Source organism: Stenella coeruleoalba, assembly GCF_951394435.1.
Source record: "Stenella coeruleoalba genome assembly, chromosome: 12".
Classification (NCBI taxonomy): Eukaryota; Metazoa; Chordata; class Mammalia; order Artiodactyla; family Delphinidae; genus Stenella; species Stenella coeruleoalba.
In genome coordinates, this window is record NC_137158.1 from 82,839,265 (window position 1) to 82,854,550 (window position 15,286).

At 44.1% G+C, this 15,286-nt stretch overlaps 1 protein-coding gene across 1 annotated transcript in view; it reads right to left on the reverse strand.

The window, feature by feature from the left end:
* Window positions 1-227: 227 nt before the first annotated feature.
* Window positions 228-15,286, reverse strand: part of SLC22A2 (solute carrier family 22 member 2) — a gene marked incomplete at both ends in the record, with an annotated part of 28,021 nt that continues 12,962 nt past the window's right edge. Inside the window, 6 exons of the mRNA XM_079938651.1 lie at window positions 228-294; window positions 6,115-6,214; window positions 9,628-9,740; window positions 10,988-11,096; window positions 11,733-11,947; window positions 13,889-13,995. Coding sequence (XP_079794777.1) covers window positions 228-294; window positions 6,115-6,214; window positions 9,628-9,740; window positions 10,988-11,096; window positions 11,733-11,947; window positions 13,889-13,995 — 711 coding nt within the window. The remainder of the gene's footprint in view (window positions 295-6,114; window positions 6,215-9,627; window positions 9,741-10,987; window positions 11,097-11,732; window positions 11,948-13,888; window positions 13,996-15,286) is intronic.

Sequence of the window (15,286 nt, forward strand, 5' to 3'; positions counted from 1 at the left end):
CCTACGTAAGATGAGGTCATTGAAAGTGTTCAAGCAAGGGAAGAGTGCGGGACCTCATCACATAGGCAGATTTTATACAGTAGCACAGCAAACTCCATTTGGTTATTGATCGAGGTTAGCAAAGAGAAGAGAGAAGTAAGGTTGAGTTGTATGGGCTTCGTGATGAGAGTAGAAATCTCTGATTCTGGCCTTGTTTAATCGAAGCAAACCAGAGCAGCTCTCTCTTCTTAGTTTAGTGGAGTGTCTAGCTTCTTGACTTGGAGGTAAATCATCTTTTCTTTGTTTTTTCTTGGTCTGCAATAATAAAACAAAAATGGAGAGGGGAGAAAGAGATTATGAGGAGCTGAAAACCAAACTAAAGAGGATAATAGGTAAATGGAGCAAACAATGGGTATAAGTTTTGTCCAGGATCAGCCTTGCAGAGAGTTCCCAGTGGTGATGCTCAAAAAGAAAATGGACAGAGCGTGGTGAATAGGTAACGTGGATGGAGTCACACCTAAAAGTCTCTCCCAGTAGTGGGACTGGCCTACGTCCCTTATTTAAGGTGTTTCACCCCTCTCCATAATAGAGAACATGGTAAATGTCTAAATTTAATTCTCTATCAATTAAAAATGATGACTGCAAAATATAGACACTGTTATCATCAGTTCTGCAAATAAGACTTGAGAAATTATCTTTATCAAAGTTTATTTACTTTTCAGTCAAAGTAAATAAGTAAAAAACCAATTCAAAAACTTGTTCAAATCGCAACTTTTCTCAGTCATCTTGTCCTTATGAACACCAGGATGTTGCTGATACTCAGTGCAGAAATGCTGCTTTCTTCACTGTGCTGTTCCCAGCCAAGCCCTCTTGACATGTTTCTGCTGATAATACTGAAATCTGGCATGGGGCTGCTCCCGGGGCCCAGCTCCTCACAGAATCCCCCTGACTCGGGGCGCTTAGTCTTGCCTCAGCCTCTGGACCCATCTGAGACGGGGAGAGGAGCAGAAGCTCACCCAAATCACTGGTCCTCTCAGACTCCAGATTCAGGGACCCATGCTCATCAACCGAGCTCCCAGGGTCTCCATGTCAACAGCAGCAGCAGCAACAGCAACAGCAGCAGCAGCAGCAACAGCAACAACAGCAGCAGCAACAACAGCAACAACAGCAGCAACAGCAACAACAGCAGCAGCAACAGCAGCTGCAGCAACAGCAGCAGCAGCAACAGCAGCAGCAACAACAGCAACAGCAGCAGCAGCAGCAACAGCAGCAGCAACAGCAGCAGCAACAGCAGCAGCAACAACAGCAGCAACAGCAACAGCAGCCACAACAGCAACAGCAGCAGCAGCAACAGCAGCCACAGTGACTGGTAGCTGAACACAGCTCGGCACGGGCACCTTGGGTGAACCCAGCCCTCTGAGGTGAGGCATGTCCATGAGCCCTGGCCCTGGGCTTCCAGAACGAGAACTTTGCTTTGTCACTTACTGACTTTAGGCAAATCTCTCTTGCCCTGTTGTGTTTTTCTGTTGTCAAATGGGGTTAATAATACTACCTATTGCATAGGTTGCTGCAAGGATTAAATAAGGTGATGCATGCAAAGGGCTTGCAAAGCACTAGTGAAAGCTCTTAGGACATGTTAGCTGCTGTGACCCCATTTTACAGAAAAGGAAACAGGCTGCAGGGGTGAAATGAGGCATACGTTAGTAAGCCAGAAAGCTCTCTTTGTACCTCGGATGGGCTCAGGGACCGAATGACTTGGGTGGTAGTGGGGCTCCTGCCCTCCCTGTTCTCTCCGCTCTCGCTCAGTGTCTGGGATGGTCTGCCTGGGTCGATTTTCCTGAGCTAGGAGCCTGCCTGACCCCAGGGGCCAACTGCGGTCGGGCGCCCCCTCCTGGCCGCCTCTGCCCGCTGCAGGCTGCCCCTCCTCACCTTTCTCTGCAGGGGGAGTCTCTGCCCACCTCTGCCTCAGTCCCCCATCTTCCCACAAAGAAGCCCCGAGGCTTACAGGTCTGTCTTCTATCTTTGAAAAGTGAACTGGGTTATATGTGATACAGAAAATAGGAAAGTGCAAATCTTCGCAGAAGTATCTGTAGATCACATAATTAGTGAGAATATAAAATAACAACACGAGTAATCTTTTAAAATATCTCTTTAGCCTATTCTGAACCAGCCTGATGAAAATGGAAAGCTCTTTCAAGTACAGGTGTAAGTGTATATCACTGAGCTGCACTTCCCTATCTCAAAAACCATTCGGCATGTATTTAAAAATTTGGCTTCCAATAAATCATCTGGGTACATATTTTCCTGTTTTATAGAACAGCTGTGAAAACTTCTATGAATACTCCCGGTGGTTACTGGACATTTACTAAGGGCCAGGCACTTTACATGTATTACCTCATTTAATCATTACAAAAATCCAACGAGTAGGAACAGTTGTCCCCATTTACAGAAGAAAAATGGAGGCCTAGAGGAGTTAAGGCCACACGATAGGAAATGTCCTATAACCCAGCAGGACCCTATGAGGCCTTCCCAGAATAGACTCCCACCCATGTCCTCTACCTGCCTTTTGTCTGTAGAAGAACTTTAGCCAAAGAATAAATTTAATCAGACAAGTGAGAAAATGCAGAGAGAAACACAGTCAAGCAAGAAAAAATAATAATACGTTAGCCAGTAACCAAAGTCAAGGACATTTATTTCTTCCCTAAGGACTATAGATAATATTCTGAGCTGTGTCCTTTGAGCTGTTTTGCAGATACTGAAACCCCCAGCAGGTGGAAGAAGTTAACTGTATGCTGCCCACAGGCACGTAGACCACAGACCAGTTGGAACCAGAAGGTTGATGATGCTGACCCCCGATTTCACCACCATCCAACCAATCGGAATGGTTGGCGTCTTTTATTGAATGACATACCATTCCATGAGCTGATCACACACCCCATAAAAACCCGCACCCTCACCCTGTCTTTATAAACTTTTCCCTGAAAGCCTTCGGGGAGTTCGGGTCTTTTAAGCACCAGCTGCCCTGGACTCCTAGCTTGGCACCTGCAATAAAGCTATTCTTTTCTACTTCACCCAAAACTCTGTCTCTGAGATTCAGTTTGGTGTCGGTGCACAGAGGCCAGTTTTCGGCATCAGACCTGGCCCGTTCCTCGCCATCACATGTTACTGCCTTCCTGACGCTGGAGCTGGCTGGGAAAAGCCTGGGGGAACGTCACTTGGGGATGCTGTAGAAGGAGCTCTCCAGTTATGCCACACATATTTGGGGAGCACCTGCTCTGTGTGTGTCGGGTTCTGTGCTTACCTCTAGGGACACGACCGTAAATGGGGTAGAGTCTCTGTCCTCGAGGGGAGGCGCTCACGTGCATGACAAGCTGCACTGAGATGGGGTCTATGGGGCCTGGTTGATCACGGTCAAGGATCTCAAACTCAAATGTCTACACTCGCCAGGTGGAAAACAGAAGTGTCCTAGGCACAGGATGTAGGGAATGCGGGTCTGTGGCCGACTCCAGCGAGCATGCCCTCCTACGAGCTGAGCTGTCACCACTCGGCTCCTGCAAATTGTCAACGGGAGGAAATGCCTGTTCAGTGTTACCCTATCCTCTGATTTTTAAAAAACAGATCCTGGAAATTCGGCTTATGTGGATTTCCCACTTTAAAAAATATGGGGGCCAAGCGAAGCTCTTGAGACCCTTGTATCCTGTGGGCTGCCAGTGCATGACATCTGGCTGGATTCAAAGCCTCTTCCAAGTTCTAGGGAAAGCCTCAGACCACTGTGATTCTTCTGCTGTGACCTTTCCCAAGTGCTTAATATGCGAAATGTGAAGGGTTTGTAGCATGGATACAATTCAGTTCAGTTCATGGTGCCAAAAATGGAATATGGTTAAAATAAACAGTAATATCTAAGCATATCACATAAACAAATTCATGGGGAATGTGTCATATGTGATTCTCTTTATTTAGATTTTTTAAGGTTACTTTTTAAATAGATTCATATGTATTCAGAAAGTACAAAAAGTTAATACACTGAAAAGTCTCCCTCCAACTGATATCCCATAGCCTCCCAATTCCAGAGACAATCAATGTTATGCATATTCTTCCAGAGATACAAGTAAATTGTATATATATGTTTTCTGCTCTTTGTACACAAATGATAGACTCTATACTTTTCTATGTTTTACTTTTTCTTCATTAATAATACCCGTAGGAGAATTTCCTTATCAGTGTATATCAAGCTGCCTCATTCTTCTTGATGACTAGGGAGTATTTTATTGAACAACATACCATAATTTATCTAACTGGTCTCCCAATCGATGGGCATTGAAAGTTCCCAATCTTTCATCACATAAAAAATATTGCTTGAATGAATAATCCTATACATACACCATTTTGCACATGTAAATTCCTAGAAGCGTGGAATTGCTAGGTAAAAAGATAAGCACATTTGTAATTTTGATACTATTGTTATATTGCCCATCATAGAGGTTTTAAATCTGACTCCTACTCGCGATGTAGGATACTGCCTATTTCCCCACATCCTTTCCCAACATTGTACAGCTGACCCTTGAACAGCACGAGTTTGAACTGCACGGGTCCGCTTATGTGGTCCACTTTCAATAAATATATTGGAAAATTTTTTGGTATTTTGTGATGATTTGAAAAAGCTCTCAGATGAACCATGTAACCTAGAAATATTGAAAAAATTAAGACAAAGTTAAGCATGTCATGAATGCATAAAGTATATGTAGACATTAGTCTATCCTTACATAGGCATAAGGTGAGTGATATTTAATATAAAATTAAAGTGTTCATTTTCTGTGTTATAATTTTGGTTTCAAAGAATTACATTATCGTACAATACGCCTTTCTCGCTCGTATTGGAGAAACTGTGTATCGGCCTATCATCGCAGGTAAGTGGTGTTTAAAAAAATGTAACAATGTTTCCAATAATGTATTATGAATATGACTGTAATACTGTATGACGTAAACATTTTATATCAATTCATTCATTAGTGCATGGGCTAGGCTACCATGAAGCAATTGTATTATCAATTACACTAGGCGACCATAAAGCAATCATATTGCTGCTTCTTCATTTTCAATGCTTGGGTCACTACATCTGTTAATAAATATGGACTTCTTTTTTACATTATCTTTTCATTTTTGATGTCTAGTGTTAGTAATACGTATAACATCTACAGTGTTTTGTATCATATAAGACAATGTTAATGCAGGTACTGACAATTTGTCTATAAACTGGTGATATAAGCTTACAGTATCGATAAATACAGTCTAGTACTGTAAATGTATTTTCTCTTCCTTTTGATTTTCTTCATAATATTTTCTTCTCTCTAGCTTACTTTATTGTAAGAATACAGTATGGAATACATATAACATACAAAATACGTGTTGATCACCTATTTATGTTATCCATAAGCTTCTGGTCAACAGCACGTTATTAGCAGTTAAGGTTTGGGGGAGTTGAAAGTTTCATGTGGATTTTGACTGCACAGGGCGTTGGCACCCCTCACCCCTGCATTGTTCAAGGGTCACCTGTATGCCGCCAAGCAGTCTGATATTTAACAACCTCAGTGGCTATTACTGCGGTGTTACTTTGCACTTCTCTTATTATGAAAGAGATTTGGCATAGGTTAATATATGTTGGAACTGTTTTTTTTCTTTCTGTCACTAAATTGTCTGTTCAAGTCCTTTGCCCATTTTTTCTGTTGAGGGGCTGCTCTTATGGATTTGTTAGACCTCTTTATATATTTGGAAAATTAGCCCTTTATGAAGGAGTGAATATTTTCTCTAAGTTTGCTAATTTTTTGAAGTTTATGGTAGTTCTTCAACATAGAATTTTAAATTTTTATGAAGGCAAACTTTTTGTAATGGGTCCTGGATATTTGTGGTCAAATTTTAAAGACCTTCCCCACTATGAAAGGCTAAAGGTATCTCCCATAGTGTCTTCATTCTTTTAGTGTTTCCTTTTTGGTGCATTCTGGTCTTTGATTTCATTTGAATTGATCTCACTGTATATGGTGTGAGGTATAGATCCAACCTCATCTTTCTTTACAACTGGCTCCAGAGTTTTCCCAAAGCGTGTATCGAATAGTTCATTTAGGAATCCCAGCTCCCTACCTCTGCATGTTTTCAGCTTCCTCAATGGTCTCAGGCAAAGTCTTCCCTTTGGTCTCTGGGAGCAATAACACCAGTCCTCCAGCAACCAGGCCAACGACAGCTGAAAACCAACAGACGCAAATCACATTCAGAACTGAACCATGCTGGCTCTATAATTAAAGCTCTCCTTATTTCTTTAAAAAAAGTGTGTGTGTTTTTGTGCTGATTTCCTATACTTAACAGATTCCTTTGCTATCTCTGACTGCCCTATTCCCCATCATAAATATTTTGCCCATTCCAAACTCTGCTGGATTACAATTCCTTATAGGGAAATGAAATACTTAACATTTTGAGTCAAGGTTATTCTAGGCTAGAGGAAATTGCCATGATATTAAGATACTTTGGAGTCAGAAAATAACTCTGAAAAAGAACCAACGCTAAGAAAAGAAAGAATATAGCTCTGCCAATATAAAGCGCTCGGTAACGAAAACGAGTCAGAAACTTGAATCATTACTAGCAAATAAAAGCAATGAATCCCGCATTATTTCATAACAGCATTAAATAGTATAGCCAGGCCTTTTATTGGATTTTTATTTATTTACTTTTGCTTTTTATTTTTTTTAATTGAAGTATAGTTGATGTACAATGTTGTGTTAGTTTCAGGTGTACAGCAAAGTGATTCATATATATATATATATATATATATATATATATATATATAGTCATTTTCAGATAGCTAGGCCTTTCTGTTCTGATTCAGGTATTGGATAAATTTCTCTTATTCCTTTTTTCCTTTGTCTCCAGCTGTAATTTTTTGCAGATGTTGGTGTTTTTGTTTCTCTAAATTCCCATTAAGATTTTAGGATTTACGGTTACATCTTTATATGTTTTTCCATCATTGAATGCAGGAAGTAGGATGTGGGTTCTTCACTAGCTGGGGGGTTTCAAAAAATGCCTGTTGGACTCCACTTTTTGCACACTTAAAACTGGCAGAAATACGGGCCTCCAGTGTGTAGTGGTTCAGGGCACCGGCTGTAGCTCTGAGCACCTGGGTCTAGTACTGACACCCTGAGTACTGGTCTCAGAGCCCTGGGAAGTTCTATGATCCCCCTGATACTCCAGACTCCCCGACAGAAAGTGGGGTGGTATCTCCACCACAAAGGCTTGTTTAGAGGCTGAAATGAATTCATATTTGTTAAGTGCTTAGAAGAGTGCCTGGCACATGGCATGAACTAGATAGTTAACCTCTCAAGATCTCCCCAAACCTCGAGAGATTCACTTGGTTGTAACTCATGCAAACAAGAGACATATTCAGCTGGCTTCGATTCTCTGAAGTGAGTGAACTGTGAAGAATATATTAGATAATCAAATTGTCATCCATTTAGTACTTTATATTTGCAGAGATAGGCCTAATTAACTAGGATATCACTTAGCAATTTTTCCAGTGCTCTTTCAACCAGGATTTTCCAATGTGTTTATTTGTTGGTTTTCAGGCTTCTAGATGACCATTTCTGGCTATTTCAAGAGCACAATTGGCACACCATTATTGTGTGAAAAGAGAAAGAAAATGTGTAAAACTGTTAGTTTTGCTTCCTGCTAGCTATTAAAGGTTGGTGAGAGAAGGAAACTACCAGCAAAATAAAATTGAGGATTGTCTTTGAGTTTACTTCAATGTTGAAATGCAGTTAAAATCCTTTATCTTTAGACGGAAAGGCAAGGTCCGAGGGAGGGTCTGGGTATGGGGGGATCCTCTGGGTCTGGACTTAGCAATTTTTTGGTTAAATGGTACTAAGAGAAACAAAATAGATACTAATGAAGTATCTATTTTCTACCCAGAAATGTCCCGCTGACCCATGCATCACTCACTGCCCACCTAAGGGAGTGGGCAAGATTGGGATGGAAGGAAGGATCCAGAGCGTGTGAGGGAGCTTCCCCAAGATGGAAAGGGGGCTCTGGGGTCAGGTCCCTTGGCCAGAGCTGGGCGAGGAAAGAATCTGGGGCATGTGCCTCCGAGCAGGGCCAGCCACGCTGGTCATCTCAGGATAAAGAGCTCGTGTTCTATCAACCTGGGCCATCCTGTTATTAAGTTGGAACGCAGAGACATTCACTGGGTCTCTTTCAAGGGTGAGTTCTAGCAAAGGTTTGGAGCTTTTCCTGGCAGATCTATGGCAGTAGAAAATTTCCCCTTCACAAATCCCTTGAGAAGAAGGGAATGAGCAGAGACACTTGTGTGTGACAACGCATGGCACTAAGAGGAGAACCGTCCGCTATCCCCCTGCTGTGCACCCGAGCTGGGCTTTCCCTTCCTCCCCCCAGATTAAGTCTTGTATGCCCCTGGGGAAAAGTGTTACACTTCTGCCAAATTAAAAGAAAGACTCAGGGACTTCCCTGGTGGTGCAGTGGTTAAGAATCCCCCTGCCAATGCAGGGGACACGGGTTCGAGCCCTGGTCCAGGAAGATCCCACATGCCGCGGAGCAACTAAGCCTGTGCGCCACAACTACTGAGCCTGCGCTCTAGAGCCCGCAAGCCACAGCTACTGAGCCCACGTGCCACAACTACTGAAGCCCACACACCTAGAGCCCATGCTCCGCAACGAGAGAAGCCACCGCAGTGAGAAGCCCGCGCACCGCAACGAAGAGTAGCCCCCGCTCGCCGCAACTAGAGAAAGACTGCCTGCAGCAACGAAGACCCAACGCAGCCAAAATTAAGTAAATAAATAAATAAAGACTCAGAATGCGTCTGAAAGAAGATTGAAATGTGTCCACCAAGACCTTGGGGCTAACACTGACAAGGTGAGTGTTAACGTGTATGGCTCTGGAGCTGTGTCTGCGTGGACGCATAGAAGGAGAGGACCTGTCCCTCCGTCTACCGCGGTGGGGAAAGACGATGGGAAGGCCCAGGATTCCCAGCCCCTTTCACGGTCTGCAGACTCGCGTTCAGCATGTGCTGATAACTAGGTTTTTCTCTTCCCTTCTCTCCTGTGGGCTGGTCAGGGAGAGGCAGGCTCAGGGTCAGAGGGAAGAGCTGTGCCCATGCTCCTTAAATCTAATTGCCGAGGAATCTGAGGACCGGGGTGCCCAGCACGCACACAGGTGTTCCTGTTATTCTAACGCATTTTCTTGGTCTTTGTTTCCCCTGGGTTTTGAAATTGCCCTTTGCAAAATTTTAACTGCCTTTTTTGAAATAACGAAGTAAAAGCATTTGTATTTTTCTACATCTGGGCATAGAGGAGGCGGAAAGAGTGAGCTCTTGGACAAAGGGGTGGAAACCAGTGAGGAGAGAAGGGTCTTCTTCAGGGGAAACTCCACCTCACTCTCCCTTGACTATGGGCGTAAGTCCTCGTGGGCTCCCAGACTTGAGTGCTGGCAGCTGCTAATACTATTAGTAATACTAGTATTACTACACTACTGGTAGTACCAATGACTAGTCATACTTAGTAGTCACTTGCAAACATAGCACTTGTTTCGAGGTAGAAACATGGAGGTCTCTTAAAAATAAGTTTTCATTCAAAGACACCTCTGAGGATTTCTTACCGAAAACCACCAGTGGAAGCTCATGCCAGATGCTGGTGAGCCGGTAGACCAGGAACGGCGTGATGATGCCCCCGATGTCACACATGGAAGAGCAGACGAGGACCCCAAGGTTCCTGAAACACAGGACACGGATGCATCCTTTGACTTATCAGAGGACAGTGGTTATCTCCCACCCCCACCCCCCAGATAAATACTTCCCCACATCATCAAAATGTGTGTGTGAACTGAAAGTGTACATGTTATTGTCAATGCACATAAATGATACATGGTACATAATTCCATTCATATTCTGTTGCACTTGTTTTTTTGTTTGTTTGTTTTTTGCAGTACGCGGGCCTCTCACTGTTGTGGCATCTCCCGGCTCCGGTCGCGCAGGCTCAGTGGCCATGGCTCACGGGCGCAGCCGCTCCGCGGCATGTGGGATCTTCCCGGACCGGGGCACGAACCCGTGTCCCCTGCATCGGCAGGCGGACTCTCAACCGCTGCGCCACCAGGGAAGCCCATGTTGTACTTGTTTTATATGAACTTTCTTGAAGATTTTTAACTAGTGTTGGGGACAATTTTCATGTTTTAATTTCATCACTGTCTCCCCTGCTCTGTTCTATGGTCCTGCTTGGGCTACTCTCCCTCCTGTTGACGTTTGGTCATCCGTCTCTGGCAATTCAATAGCTTCTGTTCTCATCACATGGTTTCTGGGTTTTGCCCTATCCTGTAAGTGTGAGGTGTGACCTGCATACTGCCTTGAAATGGCGTCAACCTCTCTTACCCTGCATTTTGAAAGGTAAGCTGCCTCCCTAGAGATAATCATACTAAGTAAGTCAGAAAGAGGAAGATAAATACCATATGACATCACTTATACGTGGAATCTAAACTACGACACAAATCAACTTATCTACAAAACAGAAAAAGACTCGCAGGCATAGAGAACAGACTTGTAGTTGCCAAGGGGGAGGGGGTGGCAGGAGAGGGCTGGATTGGGAGTTTGGGATTAGCAGATGCAAGCTAGTATATATAGGATGGAGAAACAACAAGGTCCTACTGTATAGCACAGGGACACAGGGAACTAGATTCAATATCCTATGATAAACCATAAAGGAAAAGAATATGAAAAAGAATGTGTGTATGTATGTGTATATATCTATATCTATATCTATATCTATATCTATATCTATATCTATATATAAAATGACTGAATCACTTTGTTGTACAGCAGAAGTTAACATAACATTGTAAATCAACTGTGCTTCAATAAAATAAATTGAAGAAAAAAGTACGGTGTCCTCTGCCGGCACCTGTGGTCGTTCTCACCAGTAAACAAATGTCCCAGCTGCTTTCTTCATGCTGAAGGAAATGGGCTCACCTGATGCATGTGGGGTACAGTTCCGCATTGACCAGGCAGACCATTTCATAGGCCATTGTAATCCCCATTCTACCCAAGCATACGACGGTAACTCTTAGCCAGCGTAGATCTGAAGGGGAAAGCACACCGCTGACACATGCTGCGCTCACTCCCTGGTCTCCCAACAGTGCCCCAGGGGCGTTTGCAAGGAGAAAGTGCCCCCTCCAGAATGAGACAAGAATGCGCAATCGGTTCTTCTATAGACTCAGGACAATTCAGCAAAAGTCCCCATGTCTGTTTGTTTTAGCCTCAGACACAATTCTGATGCTCTCTTCACTTTAGATCCCAGTCATTAATGACAACACAATTATACCAGCTTCCAAAGTTGCACCAACTTCAGTCTATAGAAGTCACCCAAAAGAAATAGCATACACCCCCCCAAAATAGCATTTTTCTCTCTGTGGTCTTCTAACCCCTGCTCTGGGCCAGCTCGATGGCCTGTGGCATGGGTCCTCCTAGCCTCTCTTGTTATATTACATCAAAGAACCACTGGGTGTTATTATATTACATCAGGCAACCACTGGGTGCCACTGTTCTTAAAGGCAGAGTTGCCACAAGAGTTCACTCAGGAAGGTCCCAGATATTTTGTTCATTCTTTCCAAATTGACTTGGATGTTAAATGACAGGGTCTTTCTCTCAAAGGGCTGTAATACCCCCTCTTCTCAGGGCCTTGGAAGACAAGACCCCAGCTTGGCCTGACACTTACCCTCAGGGATAAAAACCGAGGCCAAACAGGCTGCCCCTGCCACCATATTTGATGCCGCCCATGGATGACGGCGACCCACGCGGTCAATCGTGACGAGGATGATAAGGGCGGCCGGGAATTCGACCAGGGCAGAGTAGAGGAAGTCCAGGTAGATGTTGCTCCCGGCGAGGCCCATGTACATGATGAGACCCTGGTAGAGGACAGAGCTCGTGAACCTGAGCAAAGAGGAGAGCTCAGGTCAAGCCGGGCGCCAGGAGCAGGTCCCTGAAAGGTTGATCGTAGGTCACCTGTTTTTGTCCTCTTATTATTGCTTTTCCCTCTCTTCCATTGCTTTAACACCATCTGACCCACTGCGGGGGCTGGCTGTGACCCCAGAACCAGGAAAGGGGGAGAATTAGGCTAACATTCCTTGACCAAATTGAAAGGCAAGAAGAAATGTCTTACTAGAGTGATTTATTTAGTAAACTGTATCGAGCTCTTAGTGGTTGTTAATTATTTTTTTCTCTTTGTGGCCTTCTAATGCAGTCGAAATCGCAGGGATTGACTACTTAATCCAAATATTAGGAACCCAGGAGACCAAATGGGTACCAAATTCCCAAATGGGTACAGGCCCACTTTGGATGATACATCTTCTGACGTGATACAGCAACATTTTGATCTAGTTTTGTTGGCTAAAAATGTTCGTTGTCTGTAATGGAAAATATGAGGATGATTAGCAAGAATCACAATTACTCAGAAAAAGAAAGGATAATGCAGCCAAATGTCCCTGATGCGTTTTACATGCAATACTGTGAAGGTTGCTAGACTAATTCCTGATGAGCTTAGCTTTTGTCAGTGACCGTGACGCTTCCTTTAGCTGATGTGAGTCGTCCCAGCGATGCCGCCCGGTGGAGGGAAGCCTGCTGCAGCAAAGGAGGCTGTTGCAGGGCCCACGGCACAGGGCTCTGGGGCAGCCTGCAGGCGGTGAGGACGCTCAGGCTTGCTAGTGGATTGTGGAGCCAGTGGATTATTCCTGTGGTTTATTCGTTTTTTTTTTTTTTAATTTTTGAACTTTGTTTTATTTTTTTATACAGCAGGTTCTTATGAGTTATCCATTTTATACATATTAGTGTATATATGTCAATCCCAATCTCCCAATTCATCACACCACCACCACCCCCTGCCACTTTCCCCCCTTGATATCCATACATTTGTCCTCTACATCTGTGTCTCTATTTCTGCCCTGCAAACCGGTTCATCTGTTCCTGTGGTTTATTCTTGTTCGGGAAGTTTACTCATTTATTTTCTCCAGGTAGAAAAGAAAAATAAAAGGTCTTGTACAATCAGGAGAGATGTACACTCATCATCAATTAATCTATACCACAAGGACCTACTGTATAGCACAGGGAACTGTACTCAATATTTTGTAATAACCTATAAGGGAAGAGAATCTGAAGAAGAATATATACATGTACATATATACACATATATATATCTGAATTGCTGTGCTGTACACCTGAAACTAACACGATATTGTAAATCAATTATACTTCAATTGAAAAAAATTAATCTATACCAATAGTTCTCAGTTTGGCTATATATTAGAATCACCTGGAGGATTTTGAAAGTATTGGTTCCTGGGCCCTTCCCTCGACCAATTAAATCCATATCCTTGTCGGGGAGGGGTCTGGCCTTGGCATTTTACTATCTCCCAGGTGATTCTTAAGGGAAAGCCAAGGTTGAGAATGTAGTGATCTATGCGTTGGGACTGTAAGCCGATTTCAACATCTGCCTGAGAAAAATGATTTCAGGAAAACCACCTATAAATGAGACTACTTGCAAACCACTGTTGATGCTAACTAGACCCAGGCTGTGTTTTTTTTTTTGCGGTACGCGGGCCTCTCACTGCTGTGGCCTCTCCCGTTGCGGAGCACAGGCTCCGGACGCGCAGGCTCAGCGGCCATGGCTCACGGGCCCAGCCGCTCCGCGGCATGTGGGATCTTCCCGGACCGGGGCACGAACCCGCGTCCCCTGCATCGGCAGGCGGACTCTCAACCACTGCGCCACCAGGGAAGCCCCCAGGCTATGTTTTGAAGGTACTCTTGGTCCCTCCCTTTATGTGGATGATTCAGATTAAAAGAATTTGGAGGGATTTTAAAGTGAAAAATAATCTTTACCAGTTGTACATCAAGATCAAAGTGTGTTTCCTTATCTGAGGGGTTCTGACCAAGTCGAGAAATGAAGGATTCAACTTCTCGCCAACTTCCTCATCAGATCCGAGGCTCTAAGAATAGAAGAAATAGGAACAGCTTTGTATATTTCATGATGGCGTCCCAGGGTCATCCAGGGAACATAATGCCTTACACTTGCTGAGTGCTTTTAACGTGCCCAGGACTAGCTAAGCCCTCCACGCACATTAGCTTGTTTAATCATTACAACTACCCTACAAGTTAGGTCTACGTTTTTCACCCCATTTCACAGAAGAGGAAGCTGGGCTACAGAGAAGTGAGGTAACTCAGCACGTATATAAAGGGATACTGCTGGCAAAGCGGGTGGAGTAAAATCAAGGCCCAGCCCAGTGGCCCTGAGGGCTGAGGGCATTGACACGCCCTCTCTGCACACCTGGACTGGTGTGTGGCCCAAAGGTCAGGAGAGTGATCTGGGACCCTGGCACTCAGTCCAGCAATGGAATCACCTGGAGCTCGTTAGAATGAAAGATCTCAGGCCCCAGCCCAGACAGATGGAACCTGAATCTGCATGTTCACAAGGTCCCGAGGTGATCCCGTGCACAGAATTGAGAAGTCCTACTCTAGGTGACACAGTAGGTGGTGGAGGGGACATTTCATCTCCAAGGTTCAGGCAGCAGAACCCTTGTGAGACCCACTCCCCTCTGTCTCCTTCCTGGAGCAACACGTGATGTTGTGTGAAAGACCCAGGAAGAAGGGGAAGAAGTCTCCAGGAGACCAGCAGTGACCAGACTTACCACCCTCACGTGAACTCTGACCTTGAGCGAGACAGTGACCCACATGTGCCTTATTCCCTGGCCAGTTTCTGAGAGGATCTGAAATCCAAGAATCAGGGCTATGCCTGTCATTCTTGGGAAAAAATACATATTCCAAACACCCAGAAACCAGAGAGGAAATGAAGAAAAAAGAGCTCTGAGCTCCCACATCCTCACTCTAAATGCCACGTCAATCTCAAATTCTTACAGGTCACTCATCTTAGAGCCTCATCAGAAATGACTTACTCTTATTTCAGTATAAATTCCTAATAAGCTTGATATTCTCTTTTCCAAGCCTTGTCAGATGGAAAGGTTTAAATTAAACGTGATGAGGTCCGCTAAAGGCGAAACACTAAATGCAGAGAAAATGAACACTTCAGTCATTTGTTCTATTCAGGAAGGCAGGGGTTGCTTAAAATATTTTGGGATAACTTCTATCCAACATTTTAAAAATTCTAAGAAATTATTTGTGTTTGAAGAAGCTTCCCTCTGGAGAAAACCTCCCTCCCTGAGGATGTTGATGGACACACAGGCAAACAAGACTTCGAGTACCGGGGCCTAAGGGGCAACATGG